The 22,649-nt window shown below is 39.9% G+C and overlaps 1 protein-coding gene across 9 annotated transcripts in view; it reads right to left on the bottom strand.

Moving 5' to 3' along the window:
* Nucleotides 1-22,649, bottom strand: part of ICA1 (islet cell autoantigen 1) — a 204,919-nt gene that overhangs the window by 139,578 nt on the left and 42,692 nt on the right. For all 9 annotated transcript variants that reach the window (XM_006170622.3, XM_006170626.3, XM_006170620.3 and 6 more), the window contains exons 4-6: nucleotides 18,160-18,232; nucleotides 12,440-12,563; nucleotides 7,793-7,991 (exon numbers count right to left, since the gene is read on the bottom strand). In XM_006170622.3, coding sequence (XP_006170684.1) covers nucleotides 7,793-7,991; nucleotides 12,440-12,563; nucleotides 18,160-18,232 — 396 coding nt within the window. The remainder of the gene's footprint in view (nucleotides 1-7,792; nucleotides 7,992-12,439; nucleotides 12,564-18,159; nucleotides 18,233-22,649) is intronic.

Genomic DNA, 22,649 nt, shown 5'->3' with positions numbered 1-22,649 from the left:
TCTAAAGTACCTTCATATTAAATGGGATATTACTCAGCCTTAGCGAGGAAGGAAGTCCTGCCACATGCTACAGCATGGATGAGCCTTGAGCACATTATACTAAGTGAAGTAAGTCAGTCATGACAAATACTGCATGATTCCACTTACATTATACGTAGGTAAATAAAGTAGTGGGACCAGAAGTTAGCATAATGGCTATGTTGCTGGATTCCAATGTAGTTGACTGTGGTTCCAGTCCCAGACCCAGTGGCTTGAATTCACATCGGACATGTGTGCGTGTGCACCCAAGATCCTGAGAGGGGAATGGAGGAGAAGGGATTGTGGCATGGCCATCTGCCCTGCAGGGTGATTTCTCGTTTTCTGTCTCTATGTCTCTTTCTTTCTAGAGAATGCACGTGCCCTGTAGCAAAAACCTCTTTACCAATAAATAAATAAATAAATAACATAAAGTAGTCAAATTCATAGAAACAGAAAGCAGAAGGGTGGTTACCAGGAGGGGAAAATGGGAAGCTGTTGTTTAATGGGCATAGAGTTTCAAGGTAATTTTGCAAGATAAAGAAGTTCTGGAGATCCATTGCACAATGATGTGAATACATTCAACACTACTCAATAAGATACTTAAAAATGGACAAACAGTAAGGTTTATATCTTTCTTTTACACAATTAAAAATGTTTAAAAACTCAAGTTTTTAACCTCAACATGCACTAAAGAAGCTTATACAACAGTGTTTAGCAAACTGTTTTCTGTAAAGAGACAGAGAGTACATATTTTTGGCTCTGTGGCCTACATCCTCTGTTGTAACTACTCAGCTCAGCCATGGTATTGTGAAAGCAGCCAGAGACAGTAAGTAAATGAGTGGGCGTGGTTATGTGCCAGTAGAAACTTCATTTATAAAATTAGGCAGCTGGCTTGTGGGCCATTGGTTGCTGACCCCTGCAAATATATTAATATCTAAATATGAGATAAGTAGTATCAGTCTGTAAACACCAAAGTCTCCTCAAGCCAAGAATTATGAGCAAAACATTCTTGTTTTTCCAGAGTCTAAGATTAGAGCAACAACAACAAGCAGACTCAGCAAGACCAGAACTTACTCCAAGTAGGAGGGAAACACTACACCGAGAGTACAGATTAGCTCGGCTCCAGTATCTACCCTTCACAAATGAATTTGCTGAATTTAAGGATTTAGAGAAGAATAAAACTGTTACAACTGGAAGAGAGCTCAGTGCTTACCTTTACTAAGTGAGAAAACTGAAGTAGAATTATCAGAGTCATCCAAGCTCTCAGTTGGTCTAGCCTGAGCTGGGAACAGAGTAGAGCCACTCTTACTCTAAGGTCACGCTCCCTCCTCCTTTCTATTCCCAGTCAGGAGCAGCAGGTAGCCAGCCAGTAGCTCTGTAAGAGTTATCTGTTTCAAGTATTTTATTCTATATACCAAGTTCAGTGGGGGACTTCAACAAAATACACAAACTCCAAAGGCTTCATTTCATCAAATTCAAAACTGAAAACAAGAATGTAATTATTTGTCCCCTTCCAAGCTGTGTCATGTGAAAATGGTAGGCTTTTCCTAGGGCATTAAGGTACTATGAAGAAAGTCACCCAAGGGTGGGGTTTGACAGCTACGTTCAATCTATGTGGGGAAACACGGAGGGTGAGGGGGAATGAAGAAAAAGGAGTCCCTAAACAACCAAGCCAAAACAATGATGTACATCAAAACCCAACAAATGACACTAGCCAGTGGAGTGGTTAAGGCAGTAGTATCCCACATGGCCAACTGCACAGTTTGAGTCCCAAACCCAGTGGCTTGAAAAACACACTGGGTGGGTATACCCAAAATCCTTCCAGGAGGAGAACGGAGAAGAAAGAATTGTGGCATGGCAATCCCCACTGGGAGGGTGCTTTCTCACCTTCCCTCTCTCTTTCTCTGTCTCTCTGTACATAGCAAATTACCAATAACCTCCCCCCCCCAAAAAAAACCCAAAACAAAGAACCCAAAACAAAACCAAAATCTAGCAAATGAAAATGGAGAGTATAGCACATATATTACATACATTTAAAAGAGTATTTCACAAAATTAATTTCCACATCATAAAAGAACTCAATTCAGTATATAGAATTCTAGAACTGGAAGAGGCAGAGGAGATAATGGGTTCAAGTGTCTCCTCCCTTTTTCTATATGAATTAAGGAAAGACCTGAGAGTTAAGATCTTGCTTAGACATGCAGTGCTAGCCTGTTTTCTAGACTTGAAATGCTCCCCACTCAACACAACTCATTGACAGTCCCAACCTACCGTAAACACTGAATTGAAGCAGAAACCAGTTTAAGCCAGAGAGATGGACAACTCAGGGAAAAAGAAAAGGCCTTTATCACAGAGTAGGGAGATGGTTGAACAGTGACACTCCTGCATTACTTGGCATTTCCAACCCTCATGAGACCTGCCCTCCATTGCGGAAAGAGCCTGACCTCTGACAAAGACCAATGATTGTAGCAGTAATTAATGATACTGTCAAAATAATTAACCCAAGTCTTTGTTCACAGGAAAAATCCCTCTAATATCAATGCTGCCGTTTACCAGTCCTTGACTAAGTTCTATAGACTCAAACCTTCAAAATCAGGACATCAGGACACCACTGACTGATGGCCATAATAAGGTCTCACCTAGTAAGCTGACGCCATTTGTTAATAAACCTTCACACCATTCCATATCCTTTGATAATATGACCAGTAGATTAGCGTGTCCCCAAAACCTAACACTAAATAGATACAAGTCTGCACATACCAGTGTGTATCACTCACATGTCCTACAATACCTTTTAGGTAGCCTTGTAAATTATGGTGATGAAACACTAGACAAACGCTGTAGGATTTCATTAAGCCGTTTAATAAATGGCTCTCATTAAAACACCAGTTCCCTTGTCCTTGTCTATGAGGACTATGACTCTTACAAATGCCCACGTATACATTTCCATATTATCTCTTTAGAGGATTCAGAACTATTTTCTTACACCTAACACAGCTTTTATTCCATTTAGAATAATTACTCTCCATCCCATTTCTGACTTTCAAGAAAAACAAGACTCTTAATTGACCACAGGAGGACTCTCTCAAGGGCATCAGCCTGCAAAGGCTGTGCTGTGAGCTCACAACCTAAGCTGATGTAATCTGCTACAAGAAGCTGACTTCTATTTTTAAATTATACCCTTTCACTCTGCCTTCAAAGGGCACATATATCACTTGTTGTAACTTTGCTCGTAAACTACCTCGTGGTCGTGGAGTGAATCATGCTGTCAGGGGGAGCTCCCAACTACCCTCAGCCGCCCAGCCCTGCTCATTTAAATTCACCCACCATTTCTATAATTTGGTCTTGAGGAGAGCAGCCACATGTGAACACACTGTCCAGATACCTTGTTCTTCATGGTCATGTGGACAAGGGATAGATGACTAGCAGGATCCTTCAGGAAGGCTGGGATGAAGCATGGCTGCCTTTTTGTATTTCTGTCCCATGGCACAGACTCCTAGTAAATGCTACTCATGTTGATGCTGAGAACTCTGTCATCAGGCCTATGTGCTTTGAAGGGTGCCAGAATGAAAACATATTTGTTCTGTTTAATTTTAAGTTTTTCATTCACCATTTCAGTCAGGTGCACAGTGTGCTGCTGAAAAGGTCCTTAGCATTCTGAAAACACTATAAAAAAGGACTTACTTGGAGGTGAAAATACACTTGAACTTGCTGTTTATTTGCACTTCTTCTGTTTATGTCTAAAAATAAGGAAGAGCTCTGTAATTAAAGCAGGGCTACCATGGAGTCTGGTGGCAGTCAGGACAGTACATTCTTCCTGGCTCTTCTCTTCCTGTCATGGTTACCTCAGGTCTCCTCCGGGTTTGGTCCTCCCAGTGGTTCTCCCCACCTTGAGGCGTGGGCCCTTTGAATCCCTCCTCCACATTAAAGTCTGAGAGAGATACTCAGAACGTAAAGAGGATCCTGTCCCTCCTTTTCTCAATACCCTTTGGTTTCCCTCTGGCCCTCAGACATATCCCTCTGCTGTGACTCTGTTTCCTTTAGGCAACCAATAAAACACCCTAACCCCAACCCCACACCCAGCTTGACTCCTGTGCGCTGGTTCTCAGTGTACCTCTGTGTTCACCCCAAGGCCTTTGTCTAGGATGCTTGCTCAGCTTGGAACTCTGCACTCAATCCCGGTCCCACACACGCTTACCAGCTCTTCCAACTCATCATTCAGGTCTATTTTGCATGACTCTTCCTCCAGGAAGCTCCTCCCAGGTGTTCCTGGGGCATCACGCGCCCCCTCAGACAACTATGCACTGCATCGTGAGTAGTGACATTGTGCTTATTTGCTCTGTCCCCAAATGACAACAGGAGACAGGATGGCAACAATCACATTTGCTTCTTCACTATTGCATTTCTCTGGATTCCACTTGGCACGTGGCTGTGCTTCAGTACCATTTGTTGAATGAATGAATAAATGTGTACTAACTGTTCCAAAAATGGGGCCCCCATTCATGCAGCATAAAGCAGGGTAGTTTCTCTTCCTGAAAGTGTAAGCTCAAAGAACAAAATACTGCTTTAACTCTGGAGTCATTAATTGAAGCACGAAGGCAGCAGCTGGCCTCGAGGAGACTGAAATTCCCCCCTCCCACAGTGACGCCAGAGGAGTCACCAACAGCAGGGTCTCTCTCCGGGAGACTCAGAAACACAGTTAGGTAACACATTCTTGGAAGATAAATGGAGGCTCTGTTTCAAATGGAGTCCCACTGGGACAAAGCACTGAGACTTGCTTTAAGTTAAATATCACATGGGAAATTGCAAGTGAACAGAAAACTCCACGATTTAAATTTATTCCAAAGAAGGCAGCAAACTGAAAATTAATAATGTTTCTTCTTACCTGCAAAACCACATTCAATTTTTAAAACATTCTGAAATCAGCTGGACATGGTAAGAATGTCACTAGAGGCCTGAAAAAACATGGGTCTCATAGAGACATGGTTTTAAAACTCCATGTGTGAAATCTTGCCATTCATTATATGAGTATTAATTTAGGGCCAGACACTGGACTGGCCCTGAGATTGTGAGTGTAAAGAGAACTGTCCTTGTGGGGAGTCCAGCCTAATCAAATAAAAAATATACACTTGAAGATAGACCTTTGTTGTTTTGTTTTTTTTTTTTTTTTTTTTTTTTTTTGCCATAGAGCACATGTGCTCACTGGAGATAGAAAGAGGAATGGAAAGTGAGAAATCATCCCCAAAGGGGATAGCCACACTGCAGTCCCTTCTCCTCCATTCTCCTTTCAGGATTTTGGGCATGTAGGCACATACACATGCCTGGCATGATTTTCAAGGTGCTGGGCCTGGGACTTGAAGCGTGATCAGCCACATGGAAGTTCAGTGCCTTAACCATTACGCCACTTGCTGGTCTTGAAGACAGACTTCTCTAATAAAACATTTTTTCTCTAAATTCTAAGCACTGTATGTTCAGTTATTAGATTAAACCCAGCACACATGGGATTAGAGAGTAAGGCAGAGCTTCAGCAACTTCTGCATGGCTAAGGATTATTATTACTATTATTTTACGAGGTTTTTGCTATAGGGTGTCTGTTCTCACCAGGGAGAGAGAGAGAGAGACAGAGACTGTGAGAGGGAAAGTGAGAAATCGCCTGCCAGGGGGAGATGATCACACCTCAATCCCTTCTCTTCCATTCTCTTCCTGGGATCTTGGGCACGCACATACACAAGCCCAGTGGGATTTTCAAGCCACCAGGTCCGAGACTTGAACTGTGGTCAACCATGTGGTAGTCCAGCACATAATCACTATGCCATCTGCTGACCTCAAGGATCATTTAAAAACAAACAAACAAACAAATCATAGTTTTGAAAAATCAACAGACTGATGACAGTGAAGAGTGGGTAATGTTTCAACATCCAAACCAAATGATGAAGTGCTTGTTTTTTATTTCATTCTTACACAGTTAGTAAGCATCCCCTCAAACGAAACCCAATAAACACAATTTCACATGAAATTCTTCTGCCTTCTAGCATGATCTTGTTTATTTTTATCACCAGGCATATAGAAGTTGCTCAATTAATGTTAATTGAATAAATAAATCACAGGTGACATACTGCTATGAAAATGCTTTCATAATTTTAGGTATATTCAAATTTTTTTCCTCTTCATAGGGAAAAAAATTAACTATGCATATTTTCTAGGATTCTGACTTTCATTTCCTTGTCTGACCTTGGGCTAGTTATCTAACATGGTTTATCATTTTCCTCATCTATGAAATAATGTCTTGGTTATTGTGAAGTGTGTAAAGGAAGTAGCCAATATAACCATGCACTACAGACAATGTTTCTTCTTCCTTCTTTCTTTTTTTAATCTCTCTGTTTTATTATTTTCATCGCCCAAATAAAGTGCTTCATCACTCAAATAAAGATAAACCAAATGACTGGCCTAATTAGAAAGTCAGAGAATTTTAAAAGTAGCCTGGGCACAATAGCTTTTGGCTCTCAATCCTTGAAAATTTTTACTGTTTTGGGACTTGGATTTTCCCTTTCATAAAATGAGTGAGTTTTATTATATCATCTACCAGAGACTACTCAGTCCCTATTTTTCATGGCTTCGAGGCCTGCCTTACTGAGACGCTAGAAGCTGCTAACATGGGTAAGACATCTGTTTCAGAAATAAACTAGGCCCTGAAAATCTCTTCAAAAAGAGGGCTTCTATTAATAAATTACAAACCAAGAGAAAACTCGACTTTTAAAGGAATTTGTATCAATCTAATATCCAGGTCAAGAATTGGTGACGGCACTCTTAACTATGGTGTCTCTGCTGCACACAGCTAAACTTCAACACACAGCAAGGCTTCCCACTCACAGCTCTGAAATAACGTACTTGCAAAGAAATCTAGGGGTTTTAAGCAATATCATTAATTATAAATGGATCGTTTGAAATGAGTAAGCCAGGTGACAAGCCTAACATTTGGCAAGTATTTTTCCTTGACATCCTCAACTATTTCCATCCCGTTGACCAAACAAAGAAGTACAAATATTGTACACACACACAGAAAAAAGAATGTTCTAAATCATCATAAAAATTCAGTGTAGGCCTGCCATCTAGTGGTAGGATATATCTTTGTATTGTTAAAAAAAAAATGTTCGAACAGCTAAATTATCTTGACACAAGATCATTTTAAAAACCAAGATTGTTCCTTGGCTTCTCAGCAGTTACTGCAGGGAAATTTAAGAGCATATCAATCTCCTTGTCTACCCGTTGTCTTCAGAGAAATTTTTTGAAGACGGCTTGAGCAGAGTCACCGCCACAGTAGTTAATCCTATACCACCACCCAACTGTTTCTGAGCAAGTCATAAAACAAAGGAGCATTATTATTCTATTAATTTTAATACGCATTAGCAATTTAAAAAGATTTTCCCAGTAATCTGTTCTTACCTTCTAGACTCATCTGATCTAATCCTGATTTTTAGTTATGCATGAAAAGGCATTTAAAAGTGACAACCTTACAAAAAGTGCACATTATATGAAAATCTGACTTCAATTAAAACCAGTTACAAAATCCCAGCAATTTCCAGCTGTCTTTTCTCTCTTATCCTTAGAGGATTATATATCACATTAATTGGTATTCTGTCACATAAAAAGACACCAGCGATGATTAATTGCATCCTTGGTGCTTTTGAGTTATGTCCTCACCAGAGGGATTCAAATCACACCTCATTACCTTCCAGCAGGTACCCTATTTGGTAACCCTCATAAAACCTCCTACCTTCCTAAACTTCTCCATTTGCTTGTAAAGGTCTGGATCAAGCTCCTGAGACACGTCCTTCATCCATAATAATGCCCCTCTGTATTCTGTCCGGCACTGCTCCATGCGGTTCACCGTCAGCCAAGTATCTGAGATGGCCCGATGCCGAAAAGTCTCCACCTCTTGGTGAAATCGACACAAAGGGTTTCTCAAAGCCAACCTAGACAAGAGGATAAAGCCACAGTCTTGCAACTGAGCCAGCCAGTGATTTGAACCCATGACATTTTGCCAATCTGAAATTCATGAGCCCAGAACAGTGCCTGGAACATAGAAGACACTCTCACAATATTTGATTAATTGAAATGCATGCGAACTGATGAACCATCCAGAAATAATTACCCATGTAGCAATGCTTTAGTTTACTACTACTAAACTGGACCATTGAGAAGTACCTCTAATAGTTGTGTTAGAGTGATGTCAAGCTGGGGCAAAGAGTGTCCAGTGGAAGCTGGAAATAATCTTGTGTTCATAAAAAGTGGTCAAGGCATGACTGTTTCCTATGTCTCTTGATCACTCTCTGCCTCCTGCTCCTCTGGAAATGGATCCATCAGGGGAGACTGGAGTGGGTGTGATTAGGGTCTCTCTGGCTAGATCATTCTGGATTATTCTCCAAAGGCCAAGGCATCTATTGCTTGCTCAAATAGTCACAGAGGAATAAAGCTGAAACAACAAGCATTTTTAAGTGGTCTAAGAGGGGATAACTACATTGTCTAAGGATATATTACACTGGGTTTGTGGGAAAGTCATGACGCATTTCTGCATAGAAAAACAGAAAACGGGTCACGAGTTTCTAGACAACCTAATATGTTAGCACTTTCAGAAAGATTATGTGATTTAATCCTTTTTTTTTTTATAAAATACAAGACTTAAGGATACTACACCAGAAATGACTGTGATAACATAGGTGTAAAACTATTATAATCTTGGCCCTAACACACAGCCCTTTATTCAGAAGAAAAATTTAAGGCACATCAAATATTAGATTAAATATTTATTTGCTAGGAGGGAAATGTTGCTTCTTTTATCTTCCTACTCAAAATGAGCAATGTCAGATGTATGACTACACTGCCTATTCCTCTCCATGAAGTTTTGGGCACAGGTGCAAAAAATAAAAATAAGATGACTATTTAAATTTCAATTTAAATACGAACTTATTTGGCTGAAGGGAACAATGGCATCAGTGAGCTGAAGTCAGCTTTGGGCAGTTCGATCACTGTCCGAGACACCTTACCTATGTGTACTACGGGATTATAAATGGTGCAATAAACTTTTGAAGCAAAAAAGTCTCTTTTATTATTTTTCCTTATTTTCCTCTTGTCTGTAAATGTTGCTTTTAAATACTGAACACTTCTTTAAAAAGATTATAGCCCGCCCTCACTGTCCTACCTGATGCTGCAGGTCTTTTCAAAGATATATTGTTGCATCATAAAGGAAGGTGCTGTTTTATCCCTGTCGGCTTAAATTTAATACTCACCTTTTATCAAGTAGAAAGAGCAGTTGAAACAGTGACTATCAAATAAGTCAATAAAACAAACATGGATGTGAAGGCTTGTATAATTGAAGGCTTCTATTTAAGGAGATACAGTCAGCTGGTTCCCTAAGGGTCATGTTCTTTTCTAGACTCTTTTTTTATTTTCTTTCTCTGGGTTCTGCAAATTTCCTTAACCTGACCGAAAGTAGTCTCATGTATAAATTAATCTCAATTTCTTTGACTGTTGTAAACTTGGGCAGAAATCTTATAAGATGCAATAGCATAATAATCGAGGAAAAAGCATAAAAAGTCATCTCATCCTTTTCTGTCACTTGCATAATATAAAATCAGAGAGGTAAAAATTCTATTCATTTGTGACATGAGGGATAGAGTCTAGGACAAGGAAAAACTCAGTAACCAAACACATCAAGCTTCAATGGAGGACTAGTCCGTTTCTAGTTATAAAAATCTACCCAATAGATAATAATAAAGTGTTTAAAATGCTAATTTTAGGGTGTCTATCCTTTAGTAGGAAAAGTGGAAATGATCCAAGAAATGAACAGAAGAGCTTGCGTTAAATGTATCACTGCATGCCTAGATAATGGAATATTATGCTTTGGATGTTTTTAGACATATATATGTGGTCAGGCCACCCTTATAGCCAGTTGAAGGAACTGGATACCACCTGGTCAACCCCAGTTCAAATCTTAGCCCCAGCAGCTTAAAAAATATGCCAGGCACATGTGCCTGAGTGCCTCAAGTCCCAACAGGATACAGAGTGAAGAAGAGAATTGTGGTGTGACCATGCCTCACTGATAGTACACAAAAGTTGTGTGATATGATGCTGTTTATATTAAAATACATTCTAGCATGACCTAATTCCACTCATGACAGTTTCGTGTAATCCTCCTCTTTTCTTCATGGTTAGAAGGATTGGTTGGGATTTTATGTGCCTGAGTAGCAGGTGGTAAAACCAGAGTCACATGCAGGAGGCCACCTTCCAGATTGCAAAGTTGGTCCCTTGACATTAAATTATGAATACAGAACAGTTTGCTAATACATAGTAGTGATAGTTTCAAGTATCGTTTGTATTATTTTTACTGCTTTTGTTTGTATCCAAAGGTTATAATACTTAAGCCTAAATTACTACATGTGTGTTTTGTGAAATCATTTGGTATATAACTGTGAGATGGAAAACCTATATAAACATATTATAGAACAATTAATAATGTAATCAATAGGAACCAGCAGGTGGCATCGTGGTCCCACATGGCCAACTACAATTCAAGTCGCAGACCTGAAGGCTTGAAAATCACGCTAGGCACATGTGTATGCACACCCCAAATCCCGAGAGGAAAATGGAGGAGAGGAGATGGGATTGCGGTGTGGCCACACCCTGGAGGGGAGTGATTTCTCACTTTCCCTCTCACTGTCTCTCTCTGTCTCTCTCTGATTAGTGCAGGTGCCCTGTAGTGAAAACATAAAATAATAAGAAGAAATAATAAAACCAATAATAATAATTATTATTATAACAATAATACTTCAGCAACTGTGTCCGGGATTTGGCTTTATTTTTCGTATGTGGATGTTAATTTTGGTATATAAGTATGAATTAGAATTATTCTCCTTGACATTAACTTTACTCAATGATAACTTTTCGGGTACCAAAAGTACTTGTAAGGTTGGAGAGGGCCATGTATGTATATAACGTGTCTATTAATGGGTTAAAAAGTGGGTTATCCCTATTAGTAAAGCTTTATTTGCTTTCTAATATTTTCCTTTTGGTCTGTCTCTGTTTTTAAATTTTTCTAGAATGGTTATTAGTTTTACAAGAAAAATAATTGCAAATAAGATTCAAATGTACAGCTTAAGATAATAAATAAACACTTTTCTTAAATGGTATAGAGAACTGTTGGAAATTATGAAATTATGAAAGGTGGCACTGCTCCCAATATCAGGGTCTAAACATTATTAGGAAGAATTGGGGCCGGAAGGTGGCTTGGTGGTTAGAGGCACTGGATTCCCATATGGCCGACCACAGTTCGAGCCCCAGACCTGGTGGCTTGCTTTCTCACTTTCTTCTCTCATGTGTGCTCTCTCACTTTGTCCCTCTCTGGTCTAATAAAATAAATAAATAAATAAATAAATAAAGCTAGATAAAATCATTAAAAAAGAGAAAGAATCAACCAGGGGTGGGACCACTGAAGAATTGACAAAGCTGGTGATTTTCTTCTACTATACCCTTCCTGGTTTTTTATAGGGATATGTGTCACATGCCAATGGCCTGCTCTTGACCCACAGAAAGGGAAGGCAATAAGGAGAAATTAATAGAAGAAAATGTTACAGTTTGAGTAACTAAAATTTCTGCAGCCTGAATATTTTTGGGAACTTCCTACAAGCCTTATTTAGACATAATTCTGCCTAACATGAGTAGGTGACATTTAGGGGGGCTTGTGAGTTCCTGGGGAAGGAGGAAGAGAGAAGGAACATCACTTTTTCAGGCCCAGGAGCAATTGTGTGCAGGGGCTCTTGCTTATTTAACATTGATGGTTGTGTTAACAAAAATGCCACTGATTTGCCACTTTTTTCTCTGTGTGAGAGCATCTTAAATTCTGTGGAAATGCAGGCCTTGGGTAGGGCCTAGATTCTGCATTTCTAACAAGCTCCCAGGTGATGCCGCGGCTCCTGGTCCAGGGTTTGAGCAGTGCGGTCCAGGGCATCCTGATCCAACCCCTCTCTGAAGTTAATGGGCCCATAGGGAGCAGTGAGGAACCCTTCAAGCTGGTCTCATTAGGCTCCTGTTTTAATCAGCAGCTGGGAGAGGACCAGACTGATTGTCATAAGCAAGAATAAGGTCAAACATAAGCCTAGGACAGCATTCATAGTGATTGGTGTATAAATAATGCATCCTGTCGACCACAAGAAATATGGGAAAACATTTAAATTGCTGGGGAGAAAGAAAAATCCTGTGGTATTAATCAGAGTTAAGCACCAACTGATTAAAAAGTGAGTACAGAATAACTTCTCAGTCCCAGGCAAAAGCTTCTAAAGAACACTGTGAGATTCTCTTTTATGAGTAGGTGGGTCACAGATTCTCTGCGGAGCCCCCAAATAGATCCCCCATGAAGGCCACACACCTTTGCTGGGACGAAAAGCAGAGAGCCTTTCCTGTTGCTTGCATCATTTTTCCTGCTCTGGTTTTATCTTGGAAGCCTTGGGATCGGAGAAATTTTCCCAGTTCATTTTCTTCTTGGGATAAGACTGATGAAGAAAAGACCAAAAGGAGTCGTGAACAATGAGCATTTTTATTACAAAGGGAACCGAGAAAGACAAATCACAAGGTCCTCTCTCTCCCAGAGGCAAAGACAGATGAAATTAAATGCAAGTGGCACTGGCAGGCTGTAGGTAAGTGCTCCCTCCCCCACCCAGCCATTAACTTTCTCGCTGTTCCTCCATTTACAATACGAGAGAGATCACATTCACTTGAATACATCTGTCAGTGAGTTTGGAGCCCTGTAATCAGAACCAGAAAATGACCTCTGCAGTGAAAAGCGAGTCCATAATGTGCTGCTTCGAGCTGAAATAAAGGAGTTGGGCTTGTCAAGTAGGACTGTGGGAATCTTTTGTGGCTGCCTGCAATGCAGTGCTTGCAGCCTCCTATTCTTCTCTCCTGCTGACTTTTTGATCTCTGCTTTCCAAGTTGCCTTCGGCTCTATTGCAAAGCAATTCAAATGCTTCACCCATGACACAGGTTTCTTGTTGGGGGGGGTGGGAACTGGGGGTGGGGCAGGTCATCAGGTTGATGATTTTGTGACTTTTTATAAAACAGCCAAATCTGAATGGAATATGTCTGATCTTGGCCTTATTTTTAAAGACAACTTCAGATGGCACTATTGGTGAGAAAGTGATTTGTACAAGCTTTCTAGTGATTGCTATGGCAATAAGTAAAGTCCCAGAGTTGCATGTAGGACAACATTTGAAGCTGCACTTCTGCTGTTAGGAGCGTATTGGAAGCAAGCAGCAAATGAGTACAAAGGTGCACATGCAAAAATAATCATAGCATCATTACTTATTATTGCAAAACTCTCCCTTTTCCTATACTAGAGACTGACTTAATAAAATACAGTGTAGGACCAGCAGATGGCGCAATGGTTACATTGCTAGACTCCCACATAGTTGACCATGGTTCAGATCCTAGATTCAGAGGCTTAAAACTCACACCAGACGTGTGTGTGTGTGTGTGTGTGTGTGTGTGTGTGTGCGCCAAAAATCCTGAGAGGAGAATGAAAGAGAAGGCATGGCAGTGTGGCCATCCCCCTGGGAGGGTGATTTCTAGCTTTCTGTCTTTCTGACTCTCTGGTGAGCACACGTGCCCATAGGAAAAATCTCTAAAATAAATAAATAAAATAGAGTACATCCACAGAATGGAGCAAGAGGATCCCAAACACACATGAACAGCTGAGCCACAGACACAAGAGTGGCACTTAGCTTCCCAGAATGCTTTTCTTCTCTAAACACAGCATTGACTCACGACATACTTGGAGCACCACTTGCATTTCTCATTTCTGTATTGATACATATCCATATCATGTGTCTTAAACTACTTTAATGCTGTTGGGATTCTTGTCCTTTTTCATGAACCATTTAGACTTTTTAGAGAACACATCCCATTTCTGATAAAGTTTCTCCAACGACAGCTGTGGATCATTGGTCAGGAACCACAAATCTAATGGTAAAATCTAAACTTGGTCCTGCTTTCTTGTGCATTTGTGACTATAACTCACTCTAAATAGCCTCTCAGGAGGGCCCAGTTGAATAAAAGCTTTTAGAATGTATTTTTCCTAAGGGATAAATGACAACCCTCCTTCTTCGTCTCTCTCTCAAAAATCAAGTTCACAGGTCAAAGCCCAGATCAAATGCTACTAGCTCTGTGTAGTAGCTGGAGCTGGTCCCTCCTCTGGAAAGTAGCACCCCCAGACATCTGCCTTAGCACTAGCCTACTAACCTCGGAGGGCTGGTGTTAGGATGTGGGGCTGGATCGTGCCTGTCTTGGAACATTGGTCAGGAACCACAAATCTGATCTTTATGAGACTCTAAGCTTTCAAAGACAGGAACTTCATTCAAACTTTTTATTCCCCAGGCTGGACATTCATGGCACTAAATGTGGTGGAACTGAACTAAGTAGTATCATTTTTGCTTTGCTATCCCTGTATGCTTTATTTTACTTTAAACACTTATTTGATATTTATGCCATGGTTCTATGTACCTTAAAAAAGTTCCATAATTGGGCTGGCCAGTGGTTTAGTGGCTAAGACAGCTGGATCTCACGTGACTGACTGCGAGGTTCAGCCCTGACTCTGGTGGCTTGGAAAATATATAGGGTGTGTGTATGTCCAAGGGTGGCCAAAATCCCAAAAGAAGAAATGGAGGAGAAAGAATTGCAGCATGGCCATTCCCCATTGGGGATCCCTTCTTACTTTCTCTCTCTTTCTAGCAAGTATACACACCTAAAACAAAAAAATCTGTTACTCTAAAAAGTCTTTTGGTTTTTAATATCTTCCATTCCTTTTCCTTTCCACTGACTAATATGTGACCCACTCCATTCCACTATGGAGAGAAATTTCCCTTTTTTTTTTTCATAATAGTAGGAGGCTACGGTCACCTTTTTTACCTTAAAGCTTCAAGTTACTTACAAATGAATGCATTGAGCTCAAGGCTAATAAGAAACCAATTCATGGTACATGAATGGTGGCATAGTTGGTGAAATGTACCCTTTTCTAAATAAACCTAAGTAGACTGACGCTGGCTATGACTAAAAAAATAATTTAAGTATTGACTAATTAACTGACAATGCTACTCAGGCGGCTATGGAAAGAAAGTGAACTCTACTTGAGCTTGCATTTTCAAAGAAGTATGGGTCATTTCTTAATTTGAAACATTCAACCATTGAAATCAATTTATAGAAGTATAAAATTTAGGTGCAACCTAAGTGTCCGATAGCTTTTATTTGTAAGTTTTTATTTATAAGGTTTTACTTAACTGGGACTTAAGAACTCAGAGACAAATAAAAACCTATTAAATAGAATTGTTGCTAATTAGATTTTTCAGATGTGCCCCTCTCCACCAAAAAACAACGACGACGGCAACGACAAAAAACTAGGGCCAGCCTGTGGTGGAACTCGGGTTCAACCGCATAATTTGATCTGGACCTGGTAGCTTGGGAAACAAATGGCTGTTGTGCCCAGAATCCTGTAGGGAGGGAGAAATGGAGAGGGGATTGGGCTTGACCAGGCCCCATCTGGGGTGCTTTCTGGCTTTCCCTCTCTGTGTCTCTGGCAAGCACACACTCCCTCTGGCGAAATTTAAAAAGGAGAAATAAGGTGGGGGGCAGGGAGGAGCAACTAAGGAACCACCAAACCAATCAGCTTGAGAGCCTTAACTCATTCAGTACAGATTTATAGGTGATCCGATATATAATAGGCACTGTTTTAGCACTGGGAATCCCATGTTCTACCGCAAAGGAGAAAATGATTTATTTCATGGTGGTTATCAGGGGCACACTGGGTATGGTAAAAGGAAATTTGACCAATAATTCTCCAAATACAGGATGTAAGCAAAGAAATGATCTGACTGGGTTCGAAAACACATTCTGATTGCAGAGTAGGCAACAGGCTGGAGAAGGAAGGCAGAAATGGAGACAACATCAGTTAGGAAGCTGATTTGGCAAACTAAGTGAGAATAATGGTGACAGCCTTTACTAAAGTAGTGAAAGAGAAGGTGGAAGAAGAATTTGGAATCTCATTAGAGACAAAACAAAGCAACTGAGACGGACTAGCTGTGATACAGAGAAATAGTGGGAATGGTTATCAACTATCTTGATTTACTCATTTGCCAAGACCCTAGATTTAGAGGCCTGAAGTCTCAGCTCAAACACTTAGTAATTAACACAGACAATTTATAAATTCTTCCTTTAATTCTTATGATTTTGGACTTTGCACAAATAACTGTCTTAATAAAATATTACCAATGTAGAAAAATCATAATCTAATTTGTAATTATTGGAAAAAGTTTTGCAGCAGTCAGCAAAAGAAAGACTTCCTATAGTCTAGTCTTAGAAATTAGACTATATGACTTGAATATATAAATTTAAAAACATACTAGAGACCAGCAGATGGCATAATGGTTACGTTGCTGGACTTTTATATGGTTGATTGTAGTTTGAGTCTCAGACTCAAAGGCTTGAAACTCACGCCAGGCATGTGTGCATGCATGTCCAAGATCCCAAGAGAAGAATGGAGAAGAAGGGATTGCGTGGGGGCCATCCCCCCCCCGGGGGGATGGGGGGGGGTGATTTCTCACTTTCTGTCTCTCTGTTTCTCTCTATCTCTCTGCTGAGCACATGTGCCCTATAGCAAAAGTATCTCTCTAAAATAAATAAATAAAAACATACTAACATACAACTTGATATATAGTCATTTCAGAAATGACTTTGTTGGTAATGTTTTTATGACAAGATAACCATAGGAAATGTTGTCCCCTTGTGAATCAATATTGAAGGTAAGAAATGTTCAGCATTAAAAATTATTATGGACACTGGAGATAAAGTGGAAGGAGAGTGTGAGGTGGGAAGGGTGCAGGAAGAGAAATTCGGGAAAATATGGAGAAGTAAGACACCTGTGCTACACAGATATGGTTTGTTGCCTATTGATGATGATGCATATAGTAGTATATCAACTCGTCTGCTGTGTGGCGTATACCATGTTGGGTAAAATGTCTTTACAAACTAAATGATGTCTAATGACTGAATGTATATACAGACAATAAATAATACTAATAAAAAATAATTACTGTCAAGAAAATATCATCAATGAGGGACCAGCAGTTAGTGTAATGGCTATGTCGCTGGACTCCCATGTAGTCAACTGCAGTTCAAGTCCTGGACCCAGTTGCTTAAACTCATGCAGGGTGTGTGTGCGTGTGTGCCCAAGATCCTGAGAGGGGAATGGAGGAGAAGGGATTGAGGTGTGGCCATCCCCCCAGGGGGTGATTTCTTGCTCTCTGTCTCTCTGTCTCTCTCTGTCTTTCTGGTGAGCACACACGCCCTATAGCAAAAACCTCTCAAAAAAAAAAAAAAAAAAGACAAGAAAATATCATCAATGAATTAACTGTATGTGCCTTCCCTCTCTCTGGTTATTTTAAATGAACAAAATTGGATTTAAAAGAACTAGGGCAATCAGGTAAAAATAACCCCAAGTGAAAAAGCTCAAGATAGGGACCAGCAGATGGTATAATGGTTACATTGCTGGACTCCCATGTAGTCAAACATGGTTAGAGCCCTAGACCTGGAGGCTTAAAATTCACACTGGGAACATGTGCGTGCATGCCTAAAATTCTGAGAGGAGACTAGAGCAGAAGAGATTGTGGTATGGCCATCCCCACTGGGGGATGATTTCTCTCTTTTTGTCTCTCAAAAAAAGAAAAACAAACAAACAAAACAAAAAAACCCTCAAGATATAAAACTGAGAAAACATTTTTATAATTGAGAAAATAAATATTCATGGGAGATTCAATATAATATTCTTGAAATATGATACAGTATTTGCTTCGAAAGATAAACAGCCTGTATATTGGGGTGTCAGAAAAGTCAGGACACATTTTTGCATAGAAAAACATAAAAAAAGTCACGACCTTTCTGATGACCCAATAAACTATAAAATTATTACAGACCCTCTACCCTACGCTTAAAGAGCAAAGACAACAAATGCCACTAAATAGCTTCCTGAACATATTAGATAACGTATTAATTAGATGCTTTTTCTTACTATTTGATCAATATTCATATTCATTGCATACTTACAACATATTCTCTTTTGATAGAGTACGATTGCTTTAGACAAGTCCAAACAGGTTCTCTGAATTGAGTGAAACAACTGTAATAAAAATATAAGCAAGATATCAAATAAACCAGACAGCAGTGAAACAAAAAATATTTCATGGAAGACAACCACGATGTGTGATTTGTCCACCAAAAACAAGGTCACATGTCTAAGTGTGGTTGGTTGGTGTTTTGAGATGTACCATACAGAGAGGGGGACTAAACCCTTTAAATATGCTCCTATTGTTCTATAGTTAATAGAATTCATCATCTCTATGATCTAAACTAAGATCTGCAGAACAATTATTTCCTCTGGACTATTGAAATCATAGCTGAAAAACAGGAATCTTATGTGAAAGGCTCAATTAGAAGACTTAGTAGACCAGAGACCCAATATTCATTCATAATCTAATTTATCCCTTTTACCACTTTCTGGGTTTTTTAAATGTCAATTAAGCATCATATTTAAACGATGACATTAACCTATTTTGTGACCCTAATGTATTTTAAATCATGCTTAAACAACTGAATAAAGCAAACAAAAATCAATCAACTGAATGTTCTGGCTGTTCAGAAGACATCTGGTAAAACGATGGTCAGCAGCAGTCCCCATCACTTCTTATTCTCCCCCAACCACATAACATATATTACAAGACAACCTAATGCCACGCTATAGCCACACTAGGTGAAATTGGGGGAAAGTCAGGTGAGGCTGTACTTAGAAGAATCTAAAGACGTTAACTCATGGCGGTCCTGGTCTTTGTTTTAGAAACCGAGACAGCTCAAGAAAAGATAGAACAGACTTCACACTTTCTCTGCTCTCTACTGAGTCAGAGACAGGGCTATTATACATCAGGAAACCTGGCAGATAAACATTTATCTTTGTGGGCCCACTGAATGAGGTAAGGCATGTTTTCCTTCCGTCTCTCCTAGTTTACTGGCCACTGTGACATAGAAATCATATTCTGGTGTCATAAAACACTTTGATATTTGAGTGAAAACAGATGATCTGCTTCATTATAAATATGACCAAGTAATCTAATAAACACAGATGGAGGTGGGGCCAGGTGGTGGCACAGTGGTATTGCAGTTGAATCTCATTGGAGGAGTATTGGATGTTCATCCCGGGACCTTTCTAAACATGATGGGCATGTACATGCCCGTAATCCAGTCCAGCTGAGGGAGTGAATCATGGTGTGAAGACCTTGTTGGGGGAAGCCGTCTGTTTTTCTCTCTCTATTTCTGCCTCTCATAGAGGAAATAAATAATAAACTTAAAATGAGACAGATGCAAGCATATATACTTAAAAGATTAAAAATCACTCCTAGGAATGTTTAGTATGACAAAACTTGGTTATGAAGCCTATAAACGAAGTGTGTATACACACACACACACACACACACACACTATTCTTGGTCACAAAAATATTTATGTAATAAATAAAGATACTTTATGGGAAAATTGAATTTAGAGTATGAGTTGATTTTGGTGCAAAAAAATTAAAATTCATGCAGTGTTTTTCATAATATGCACTTTCCATGAACTTTTTAACAATCCAGCGTGCTAATTCTCATTTCACTAAATTGCATACTTCACCTGTTTAGAAAAGGGGAAAAAATTCTTTATCATAAAACAAAACAGAAAATGAGTAGTTTGAATTTGTTCCTTAGCAATTGCTTGGTATCAGTATTCTGGGCCACAACCCCCGAACACATTGTAGTTCTTGAATATGAGAACAGAGGGCTCAGAAGTATAGTCAGGAGTTGTTCAATTGTTACTATTCTGTTTTTAAAATTGAGGCATAAATTAAATATGATAAAATGCACACTTTGTGAGAGTTCAGTTCTGTGTATTTTGACAATTGTATACATTCATGTAACCACATCCAAAGCAAGATAAACATTTCCACCATCAAACTGGAACTTGACCTCATGGTGGAGGAAAGGCATGAGAGTATGCTCCATGAGAGGAGCATACTCAGAGTAAAATAAAACAAGGTTGGGGCCAGCAGGTGGGATAGTGGTTAAGGTGCTGGAACCCACATGGCCTAACCTGCAGTTGGAGTTCCAGACTTGCCATAGCAGCTATGAACACTTATCATAGGTGAGTTTTATCTCTCCTTGTACTAAGAGCTGTCTACAAAAAATGATTTTTACTAACAAGCAATATGAACAAGTGTTATACTTAGCACAACATTTCCATATTAACTTCCCAATGAAAGCAAAGGAATCTGACCATTATTATAGCTTGGAACGTTAATTTTTGTGCCAGCAGAATAAAGGTTCTTGGCTTATAAGTTAGCCTTCTATGGATAACCAAGGATAGAGACATACCAAATGTTTTATGCATTTTTAAATTTTATTTTATTTCATTTTTTTGCTATAGGGTGCATGAGCTCGTCAGAGAAAGAGAGCAAGAAATCACCCCCAGGGGGGATGGTCATGCTTCAATTCTTTCTCCTCCATTCTCCTCTCGGGATCTTGGGCACGTATGCATGTGTACCCAGCGTGAATTTTAAGCCACTGGGTCCGGGCCCCGAACTGCAGTCAACTACATGGGAGTCCAGCAACATAGCCATTACGCTAACTGCTGGTCTTGCATTGTTTTATTGATAGAACCCATTCTTTCTAAAAACATCAACATTGGTATGAATATTTCTGCAACAGAAACCTCTGTTGTGTGGAAAATCATCAGTTACAGCTAAGCACTTGGGATGCTATGCACCTAAGATAGCAGCTATTTTGATTCAAGTCCAGGTGGATTCAGTGAAAGTACTCTTGCAAGATATACCAGTAATTAACATATTGTGGAATGAATTGCCTTTTTTTTTTTTGGAGAGGTTTTTGCCATAGGGCATGTGTGCTTGCCAGAGAGACACAGAGATAGAAAGCGACAAATCACCCCCAGGGGGGATGGTCACGCCGCAATCCCTTCTCCTCCATTCTCTTCTCGGAATCTTGGGCACGCAAGCACATGCACCCGGCGTGAGTTTTAAGCCACCGGGTCTGGGACGTGAACCGCAGTCGACTACGTGGGAGGCAAGCGCCATAGCCATTACGCTAACTGCTGGTTCCTGAATGAATTGCTTTTTGAATAATACTTGTATTTACTACATTGTTAAGAAGAAAAAATGCAGGGCCAGGTGGTGGTGCAGTAGTAATGCAACCGGACCCACATGGGAAAGGTTTTAGGTTTGCATCCCAGGACCTCCGTGAGCATGCAGGGTGCATGTGTGCCTATAATCAGGCTCACTGAGACTGGAGGTGGATTGCAGCCTGGGTACACTGTTAGGAGGACCTTTTTCTCTGTCTCTCTCATGGAATACATAAATAAATTTTAAAAGAAAAAGAAAAAAATGCTGTAAGACATGAAAAACATACGTAATTTACAATAGTTTGAACTGTATTTAGAATACAAAATCAGAATAGATTTTTTTCTGATTCTACTTTTCTCCATTACAGAAATTTCTGTTAGAATATCCTTGTCAAACCGAGTTTCTTTATCAAAATGTCCTACAGAAGGAAATAAGGGCTGAGAATAAGCTCTACTTGTACTAACATTTACAATTATTGTTAATATTTGTTGAATGTGTGCTGGGTACCTGGCTGGAGGTACAGTGATGAATAAGGCTAACATGGAATTTGACCTCATGGTGGAGGAAAGGCAAGCAAACAAATGAATACCTGAGATTATTCCATGAGAGGAGCATACTTAGAGTAAAATAAAAAAGGTTGGGGCCAGCAGATGGCACAGTGGTTAAGGTGCTAGATCCCACATGGCCTAATCTGCAGTTGGAGTCCCATACTCAGCCTGATAAATACACTATGTGCATGTAAATCCATGCCCCAAATTTCTAAGTGAACAGAAGAGAAGGAATTGCAGCATGGCCATTCCCCCAGGAGTGATTTCTCACTTTCCTTCTCTCTGTTTCTCTCCAGTGAGTGCATGCACCCTATGGCAAACAAACAAACAAACACACAAAACCAACACCAAAAAGCAAGGTCATGTATTAAATAATGACCATGTGGGTGGGCAGTGGGGATGATAGGTGGTTACCTTAATTAGTGTATTCAGTGGAGGATTTTCAAGGTAACCTTTAGGCTGAGACCTAAAGTGAGAAGGAGCCAGCCCTTCTGCTGGGAGTATCCAGAAAGAACACAAGAAAGACTTGCAAGGGCATGAACTTGCCTGGTTGTGGACTGAGGACTTAGGAAAGTTTGTTATAGCTGGAAGGTGGTGAGGGTAGTATCAGTGTTGTGAGAGAGAGGAAACCTAGGACAGGGAGGCCTGGGCCAGGCATGTGAGGAGCTTTGCTAGATACTGAAGAGAATGAACAGAGAGCGTGCTGAATGGTCTTCAGGACATGGTAAGTACTCCGTAAACATTAGACACCACTTTGATGATTACCTAATTTAATCCTCATAATAGCTGTAATAAGAAAGTACTCATATCTTCACTGCATATATTAAGAA

This window comes from Tupaia chinensis, unplaced genomic scaffold (genome assembly GCF_000334495.1).
Source record: "Tupaia chinensis unplaced genomic scaffold, TupChi_1.0 Scaffold148792_1, whole genome shotgun sequence".
In the NCBI taxonomy this organism is placed as follows: domain Eukaryota; kingdom Metazoa; phylum Chordata; class Mammalia; order Scandentia; family Tupaiidae; genus Tupaia; species Tupaia belangeri.
This window is presented reverse-complemented; position numbering and strand designations above follow the sequence as displayed.